This window comes from Mastomys coucha, unplaced genomic scaffold, assembly GCF_008632895.1.
Source record: "Mastomys coucha isolate ucsf_1 unplaced genomic scaffold, UCSF_Mcou_1 pScaffold5, whole genome shotgun sequence".
NCBI classification, from domain to species: domain Eukaryota; kingdom Metazoa; phylum Chordata; class Mammalia; order Rodentia; family Muridae; genus Mastomys; species Mastomys coucha.
In genome coordinates this window covers 28,611,055-28,620,541 of record NW_022196911.1, presented here as the reverse complement: position 1 = coordinate 28,620,541, position 9,487 = coordinate 28,611,055, and the positions used below count along the sequence as shown (strand labels likewise).

Below are 9,487 nucleotides of genomic sequence, written 5' to 3'. Positions count from 1 at the left end.
ACTCAGAAATCCGCCTGCCTCTGCTTCCCAAGTGCTGGGATTAAAGGCATGTGCCACCATTGCCTGGCCACAAGGTATTGTTAATAATAACAAGAACCACAGAAGGCAAGTTCTAGGCTGGGAGAGAGCACTTACAAACCACAGAGCTGAAGATACTTGATCCAGAATACATAAGTTCCTCCCCTAAGTTAGTGCAGATGAAAATTAAAACTTAGGGCTGTGGGCAGCTGTAGCTCAGAGGAAGAACACATAATACAGCACTCAGGAGGCAGAAGCAGGCAGATCTCTGAGTTCCAGGACAGCCAGGGTTTCACAGAGAAACTCAGTCTTGAAAACCAAATAAGACTAAGAGAGGGGCAAAGGCTTGGGGCAGATATATAGGAGGCTGGCAAGATGGCTGGCTGGTGCAAACAGGAAGATTTGTGTCTAAGTCCCCAGTAACCACATAAAAAGCCTTACATACATGTCACCCTAGCACTGTAGGGTGGGGAGAGGCAGGGACAGGACATGTAACCCCAGGTTAATGAAAGACCCTGTCTCAAGAGAACAAGGGAGAGGGTAAAAGAGCGAGACACTGAAAGTCCTTCGGTCACTTCTGTGCAAGTCCCACACCACGCTTGCACACACCATGCTTGCACACACACACTCATGTATTTGCATGCACATACCCACTTTTTAGAAAGATATACAGACAGAAAAAAAGCACAGGAAAAGATACTCACTGAACTCCGTGATCAAGGAAATGTGAGTTAAAACCCTAAGATGCACCACAAACCAGTAGCTTTTCTAGAAGGAGACTTGTTGAGGATGCTGTTCTCAGATGCTGCTGGGGGCAGGGCAAAGGGGCTGGAAGCGGAGCAAGGCGGATGGAGGATGGGCAAAAGAGGACACCTTTTAGAAATAGCTTGGACGTTTTTGGGAAAAAATTCTATTTATTTATTTATGAATATGTATTTATGTATTCACGTGTTTGTTTGTTTGTTTATAGACAGGGTTGTCCATTTAGCCCTGGCTGTCCTGGAACTCACCCAGTAGACCGGGCTGGCCTCAAACTGAGAGATCTGCCTGCCTCTGCCTTTTGAGTGCTGGGATTAAAGGTGTGTGCACCACAGCAGGATCTTGAAATGCAGATTTCTCAAATGGCTTAGCCTTTCTTTTCCTATATGTTTATCTAACAGAAATAGTTTCTTTTATAGTGCACCTACATGGCTACTGTCTACAGATATACCCAGAAGCTCATGGGGAAAAATATATATCTCTTCAATTTTTTTTTTGAGACAGGGTTTCTCTAAGTAGCCCTGGCTGTCCTGGAACTCACTCTGTAGACCAGGCTGTCCTCGAACTCAGACATCTGCTTGCCTCTGCCTCCCAAGTGCTGGGATTAAAGGCGTGAGCCACCACTGCCTGGCTTTCAATTTATTTTTAATTGACATATAGTGCATATCTCTATTTATGATGTATGACACGCTTGGGAATATGTATACTGCATTGAATGGCCTAATCAGTGTGAATCTGGACATTTCTTCTCATATTTCTTGTAGTCACATGGTGTAGTATGAAATACAGTGGTATAGTTGTCCTTTGGTGTCTACAAGAGATCAGCTAATTCCAGGACTATCCCGGCCCACACCCAAATATGCAGATGGGAAGATGTGTATTAAATAACATGCTGCGTGTATATGGAGACAACTGTGAAACTTGGCATTGGCCATAGGATTCTTTTTTTTTTTTTTTTTTTTTTTTTTTTTTTTTTTTTTTTTTTTGGTTTTTCGAGATAGGGTTTCTCTGTGTAGCCCTGGCTATCCTGGAATTTACTCTGTAGACCAGGCTGGCCTCGAACTCAGAAATCCACCTGCTTCTGCCTCTCAAGTGCTGGGATTAAAGACGTGCACCACCACGGCCGGGCTCTATTTTTATGTTTTAAAGCATGTTAAAAACTAATAAAAGCATGGAATCATTAAAAAAATAGATAGTGCGTATTTTGTTGTAAGGTAACAACAAACTCCTACTCATTGTACCTAATAATGTGGAATCATGCAGACACAGCTAAGGCACATAGCTGGGGAAGGCAGAAAGAGCTGAGCCTCCGTGTAGTCCTGCCTATCCTGGAATTTACTCTGTAAACCATTGGCCTTGAACTTCTAGATTAATTTACCTCTGCCTCCTGAGTGCTCTGATTAAACCAGCAGGAGCTGCATTTAAATAAGATTCAGAATCCCGCTGGGCGGTGGTGGAGCACGTCTTTAATCCCAGCACTTGGGAGGAGGATTTCTGGATTTCTGAGGCCAGCCTGGTCTACAGAGAGAATTCCAGGACAGCCAGGGATATACAGAGAAACCCTGTCTCAAGAAAAAAAAAAGGGGGGGCTGGCAAGATGGCTCAGAGGGTAAGAGCACTGACTGCTCTTCCGAAGGTCCTGGAGTTCAGATCCCTGCAACCACATGGTGGCTCACAACCACCCATAATGAGATCGGAAGCCCTCTTCTGGTGCGCCTGAAGACAGCTGCAGAAAATTGGGCCTGAGCGAGTGGGGCCGGCAGAGGTCCTGAGATCAACAGCAGCCACACACATGGTGGAACACAGTCATCTGTACAGCTACAGTGTACTCATACACGTAAAAATGAAATAAAATAAATCTTTAAAAACAAAACAAAAAAAAAAAAAAAAAGAAAAACAATCAAGCTGTTTGACCTGCACAGGCTCAAGGGGTATCAATGCTTCCTCCTGCACCTTCTCATTTTGGATGGTCTAATTGTGTTCACCTGTTCTTTCTGACCACAATACCCAGCTCTGTTTATTTACGCACACACAGAATTCTAAGTTGCATGACTTTTTTCTTATAGTTGCAAAGTGAAATGCACTGGGCCCCATTCACATACTGATAAATGTCCCCAAACTTAGGATTTGATTCATAATCACCGTCTCTGGAGTGAAGAGAGTCTACAAACATTGATACCATTACCTACATTCCTCCCTCAAATCCTTAGATTTGCTATGTCGAGATAGGAAGATTAGGGCCGCGGTCAAAAAGCACCCAATACTGAGGGACGTCTGTCAGGATTCAGTTTAAAGGGCTAATTTCCAGCCAAATATTCGCGTTAAGGCTCATGAATTTCTTAAATGCCATAGGCCTTCATTTGGATGATAAAAGACGGCCCCGTTTTCTCAGTTCTGCATGCTCTAAAGTTTTAGAAAGATGCTCTTTGGAGGCGACTGACTCGGTCTCTCTTTGGCCCCCAAATGACGGAAAGTTGATAATCTCTACATTGAAGATGCTGCCTCAGAAAAAGAGGTATAGAAGCATGGCTGCGGGGAAAGTAGCCTATCATTCTACTTAATGATCCATCTACTCTACCCTTGGCTCCTGAAGCTCTACTTGAAAATGATGAGCTAAGAGCAAGCCTTCAAGCAAGTCAAACCCTGAGGAGATTATGCCTGTTCCAGGCCTACGGGGAAAGAAGGGCGGGGAAAAGCGAAGAGAGTCGCTCTGTGGTTCCCTGCCGGCAGCCGCCATCTTTCAGGGTGGGCTGCGCACCCTCTCGGCCCTGCGCCCGCGAGCACAAGTAGAGAAGACGTGGAAGCCTTGTAGGCCCAGAGCGAGGCCACAAAGAGAAAACGCGCCTGCGCCTGGACGACTGTGGTGGAGGGGCGGGGCCAGGGGCGAACGCGCGTGCGCACTGAGAGCCCGCCAAGCACCTGGAGGAGGAGGGGGGCGAGGTACAGAGGCGTGAGGTTGATAAGCGCATGCGCCAAAGCGCGCCGGTGCGGGAAGTGGGTGGGCTTCGGAGGAAGCTCGCGGAGGCAAGGCTAGCGCCGATCTCGCGAGACCTCCCGCGGCCATATATACGTGCGGCGAGCCCGCGTCCTTTCCTTGGCGTGATTCCGTCCTGCGTGTCTGTTCTGTGGAACAGTAGGCAGCTGTTTTCCGTCCGGCTTCTTCCTACACCGAAGTGCGCGCCTCCACCTCATGGAAGACTCGATGGACATGGACATGAGCCCTCTTCGGCCTCAGAACTACCTTTTCGGTAACTGACTGCAGGGGAGAGCTCGTGCAGGGCCTGGTGGTGGAGGCGGGGCGGGAGTCCAGCCGAGGCCTGGCGGGTGGGGAACGCGGCGAGTGCGGAGGCCGGGGGCCGGCCGGGGAGGAGTCTCCTGGGCCGGGGAAGCGGTGAGGAACAGGCCGCGGCCTGAAGGCTAGGAGAGGCGCCGTAACACGGGGCGGGAGCGGCCCAGCCTCCAGCCCCGGGCGTTGGAGGAGCTGTCGACCGAGGGTGCGACCTTGCTTGAGGCTTTAACTTGGGACGCAGCGTGCTCCTGTGCAGGAAAGCCCGCACGGTCGCGGCCCGGCGCCTGGTGTGTTTCATTTTCCAGTGTTGAGCTACGGGAGGTGGCACGAGAGAAAGGAGGCCTGCGAAGCGAGGCCTGCCTCCGCCCAGTTGTGAGGGTGCATGTGCAGCTCGCTGAGCTTCCCCAGGCCGTGTCTGGTTATCCTGTGGGGTCCGAGGGGTTCGGCCCGTAACGGGGACTGGTCCGAACGGGCGCCCTGAGGCAGAAGGGGGCAGCAACCTCTAGGAGCACGTGGTTGCCACGTGGTTGGGGGTTAGGGAGGGGGTGTGGGCTCTACATCCGGGCTCTCCGACTCTTGCCAACCCTCAGCTTTGGGGTCTTGTGGCTTAGTTAAGAGTCTTGGGCGGGAAATGCTTGTTTCAGTAGCCCGTGGCGTCCGGATTTGGAAGGTCTTTCTTTGTTCACATATTTCACTACCCACAGTGATGGAACCCCTTTCTTGCCTCTGGTAGGCGGAGTCAGACCCACGTTGCCGATGACTGCTGATGGTCCCTGTGGCCTGATGTTAGGAGTAGCCCTGAATCCACGTATCTATATCTAGAATCATTTTTTGTTGTGAAGGGGAGAAGAAAGGATTTGTTGGACAGACAGGGTTCACTTTAAGCATCAAGGCTTTTGGGGATCCCATCTAAAGTCTTGCTGCCCCACACTCAGTATGTGTTTTAAAGAATCAGGTTTTTAATGACCCAAGTTTTAGTTTATTAACAATCCTGAGGTATGTTAAATGAGCAGTGAACTCAATAGTGCCAATATGTTAGGTGGCTATTAAATAAATGACTTTAGTCTTAAAATTCTAGTAGTGTTTATATCAGTTTCACCATACTACTTGGAAGAGGTGTTTTTTAAATACCCTAAACAGGAAGCAATAATGCCTCGCAACTCTGGCTGGTTAACATGCTAAACTATCCCTACTGGTGATGTGTGAATATTCTCACTTGCAGTACTTCCCTTCAGAATGTAACTGGTTTAATTGGGGTTTTTAAAATAGTAGAGAGTGTATGTTGGACTTTAGCCTCTAATTCCATTTTAAATCATTAAGTCTACTGTGAAAACTGCAATGTTGCCTCAATGTAGTTAGCACTATAAGAAAATGAAAATATTTAAGGGTTTCATATGAGCTGATTTTAGAGAAAACTTTAGTCTTTGGGTTTTGATCTAAGCCTTCTTGCTAGGTTTTCTTTCTTTTGTTTTACAGGTTGTGAATTAAAGGCTGACAAAGACTATCACTTTAAAGTGGATAATGACGAAAATGAGCACCAGTTATCCTTAAGAACGGTGTGTAAAAAATTCAACCATTTAGTTCTTAATGATGAACTAGGAATTTAATCCCGGGAAAGATAAGAAATCTTTGTCACACTTGTATAGATAGCTTGGTCGTTCTTACAGTCTGCTTTGCAGACCAGTGATTTTTGTTTTTAATATGCCAGCTTTATTAGGGTTTTTTTTTTTTTAATTTTAATTTTTTTATTTAAAGATTTTTTTTTTAATGTATATGTACACTGTTATCTTCAGACACCAGAAGAGGGCATTAGATCCCATTATAGATTGTTATGAACCACCATGTTGTTGCTGGGATTTGAACTTATGACCTTTGGAAGAGCAGTCAGTGCTCTTAACTGCTGAGCCATCTCTCCAGCCCCTCATTTATTAGGTTATATTTTATAGGAACAGAGTTGTGTCTATGGATCTAGTTGTGTCTAGTTCTAATCCGTGAGAGGATTAGTTTTCTATCAGTAGTGGTGAAAGGCTAATTCAAAATTTTCTTTCTTTTATTGTTCACAGGTCAGTTTAGGAGCAGGGGCAAAAGATGAATTACACATTGTAGAGGCAGAAGCAATGAACTATGAAGGCAGTCCAATTAAAGTAACACTGGCAACTTTGAAAATGTCTGTACAGCCAACAGTAAGTACATTTCTAAATTTTGGATTTCATGCTGGTGCAGGTCTCTTGAGACAGTGTCATTTAGGTTACACAAAGATGCATCTTCTGTTACCAAGATTATATTTCTGCTGCTATTCTAAATAGGTTTATTTCACTGTAAAACTTGCTTGGTAATATTTGGTGTAAAACTCTTGAATTGCTTATTTTTAGGTTTCCCTTGGGGGCTTCGAAATTACACCACCTGTGGTCTTAAGGTTGAAGTGTGGTTCAGGGCCTGTGCACATTAGTGGACAGCACCTAGTAGGTAGGTTTTATTTTTCTTTTTAGTCTGTTGTATTTATTGCTTATTTTCAATGTAGGCTAGCTTTTTTATTTTTTTAAGCATTGTGTCTTGGCACATGTGCCATTTCTTGCTATCACACAGGTTCTAGGGATCAAGCACTGATCTGCAGGTTTAGCTATTCAGGACCCTATGATCAGTGAGGCTATCTTTTCTTTCTAGACTTCCATTTTGGACTTTGTAAAGCATGTCTTAGTTCTACTTGAGTGTATCTAGAAAGGTCTAGTTTCTGTCTTTAAAAATACAGTAAACATTCTTTTCTGATCTTCATTTGCTACCTTTAATGGAATCTTTTAAAATACCATGTGTTATGAACTCTTTTATGTTCTTGTCAAGAGTTAGTTTTATTTATTCTAATTTTATTTTAGCTGTAGAGGAAGATGCAGAGTCTGAAGATGAAGATGAGGAAGATGTAAAACTCTTAGGCATGTCTGGAAAGCGATCTGCTCCTGGAGGTGGTAACAAGGTTCCACAGGTAAAAAGATTTTTTAAAAATTCTGGCTTTCACTTTGGCTAATCACCAGATTTCTGTTGCTCGTGAATGCATATTTTTCTTTCAGAAAAAAGTAAAACTTGATGAAGATGATGAGGATGATGATGAAGATGATGAGGATGATGAAGAGTAAGTATAATATGATCTTAGAAACTTTATTATTTGTATGTACTTGTGAAGGGTTGTAGGATTGACTTGCCAGTGGGCTCTATAAAAGTAAATAATCAGCAGTTGATGTTTGAAAGTAAAGGTTTTTGTACCAATAAAGGATTTTGGCCTATGATTCATTGTTTGCCTTACCAACAAGCTATTCTAAATGGGACATTGATTTTTCTTGGGAGTTATTGTTAGAAATAAGATGTGTTCAGTATAAATCAGCTAACAGATAAAAGTATGGAGTTCCTACTTCTAGTCTTAAATTTGTTACCTTGAGATGTCTCCCAGAAGTTCTGGAATGGGTCAAGTATATTGAAAGTTTATTCTGAGCTAAGATTAACTATTCAAAGCAAATTTGGGAATTGGTCTTGATTAATTATATTGATTACTGTATTCATAGTGGTCAGTAAAGGACAAAAATAGCCTTGAGATAAGCAAGTTGAGTAGTTTCCATGGGTGTGATAGTGGCCCATGAGAATGAAGTAATAGCTTAATATTGTTTACATAGTTAAGATGGTGTTAAAGCATATTGTCAGAAGTTCTGGAACAAAGAATGCAAAGAGACTTTAAACACATACACTAATGTATATGTAAGTTCTGCCTATGAATTCAAATCCTGGATCAGATTCAAATTGATTTCAAGATTGACTTGATATATTTCATTGTATAGTTTAACAATAGGTTTGGAGAGATGAAGAAAATCCATGAGCAGATGAATGGGTTATATTACAAATGGCATTTATGCAAAGATTTTTTTTGACTATTTTGCCATTTAAGGAGAATCTAGAAGATTCCCTTGTGGGATGCTGTTAGAGCTAGGTAATGAATGCTGCTGTATTTAAAAAGGACTGTATGCTGTATGTGGTCCCATAAGATCGTATTGCCTAGTGATAGGGCCTTTTGGTTTCTTTGAGACAGGGTTTCTCTGTAGCCCTGGCTATCCTGGAACTCACTGTGTAGACCAGGCTGGCTTGGAACATAAATATCTGCCTGCCTCTGGCCTCCCAAGTGCTGGGATTAAAGGCATGCGCTGCCACTGCACCATGTGCCTTTTTATTCTTAAGGGTGAAATCTTTGGAATATGACTGATATTAAATGACTTAGGATAGGAGAAAAGAACAATTTTATAGAAATTGGTATTTCTGGTACAGAGAAAGCATCTCCATGAACTGGGTTGTAAGGTAAGGCCAGTTTTATACTGACCAATAGTGTTAAAAATTACCAGAACCACTGGATTTACATGTAGTTTGATGTGATAGATCCTAACAAGACAGAATTACCACTACTGAAAAGGTAATTTACAGGAAGTTCAAGCTTTTGACTTTTTATATAACACTAGTGTGGAAAATACTGTGGTCACTGCTGATTTGCTTACAGGTTAGACTTGGCATGATTACTCTATACTTAGGTATGGATATAATGGGGATGCTTCAGTGGCTATACTGAATGATTCACCCCCTTCTAAAAATCACAATATGCTTGAAGAACATTTTGTACTTATTCCTCTTAAAGCAAGTGCCATGTGGATTTATATCATAATCTCAGATCTAGATTGAAAGTGAGAAGCAGCACCTTTTTTTTGAGCTAGGATGTTAAGTAACACTCAAGTAGTTGGAGGTGGATTGTTAATTGCAATCTGGCAGCTTAATTCTAGTGGCACATATATCTTTAGGAAGAGCCAATAAAATAAGCCTTGCCAAGCACTGCACATACGCATTGGAATGAAGTGTAAGCAGAAGAGAGCTTTGATAGTTCCACTGAGAAACATTGAGACACAGGTTGAATCAGAACAGATGTAGAATTTTTGCTGCAGAATTATTGGTCAGTTTTTGGCTTGATTTTTTTTTTTTTTTTTTTTTTTTTTTTTTTTTTTTTTTTAAAGATTACTATTTTGCAGCATTTCGTCATCCCCCATTTTTGCCTGGCTTTGCTGATTTTTGGCAAGATTGATCCCCATGCTTAGTTTTTAAGAGCTGAAAAATGTGCATTTGGGGTTACTGTCACCACTATATGGGAGTTCTAAGTTTGTCTTAAAAGAGTACTGTTTGGTTATTCCCTAGGTAACTAAGTCTTACATGTTTATTGATTATATCCATATGTTTGGGGAGAAATGGTCTGTTCAGGTTCTTTGCATAAGTAATTAGACAAACATCTTTGCTCTAGTTACTGGGACAATTACTGTAAAAGCTAATCACCCTGCAGAAGATTTCTCTAGCTTTAGTGTCAATGACACTAAAGGCATGTACTACCACACCTGGCTAAAAGTTTTT

The 9,487-nt window shown here is 42.8% G+C and overlaps 1 protein-coding gene across 2 annotated transcripts in view; it reads left to right on the top strand.

Annotated features, from left to right (window-relative positions):
- The first annotated feature begins 3,728 nt into the window (after window positions 1-3,728).
- The window catches only part of Npm1 (nucleophosmin 1), an 11,004-nt gene continuing 5,245 nt past the window's right edge, over window positions 3,729-9,487 (top strand). The window contains exons 1-6 of one of the 2 annotated variants that reach the window (XM_031351864.1): window positions 3,729-4,025; window positions 5,543-5,622; window positions 6,130-6,249; window positions 6,439-6,532; window positions 6,937-7,043; window positions 7,129-7,190. In XM_031351864.1, coding sequence (XP_031207724.1) covers window positions 3,968-4,025; window positions 5,543-5,622; window positions 6,130-6,249; window positions 6,439-6,532; window positions 6,937-7,043; window positions 7,129-7,190 — 521 coding nt within the window. In that variant the 5' untranslated portion in view covers window positions 3,729-3,967. The remainder of the gene's footprint in view (window positions 4,026-5,542; window positions 5,623-6,129; window positions 6,250-6,438; window positions 6,533-6,936; window positions 7,044-7,128; window positions 7,191-9,487) is intronic. The other variant, XM_031351866.1, reaches the window with a different exon arrangement.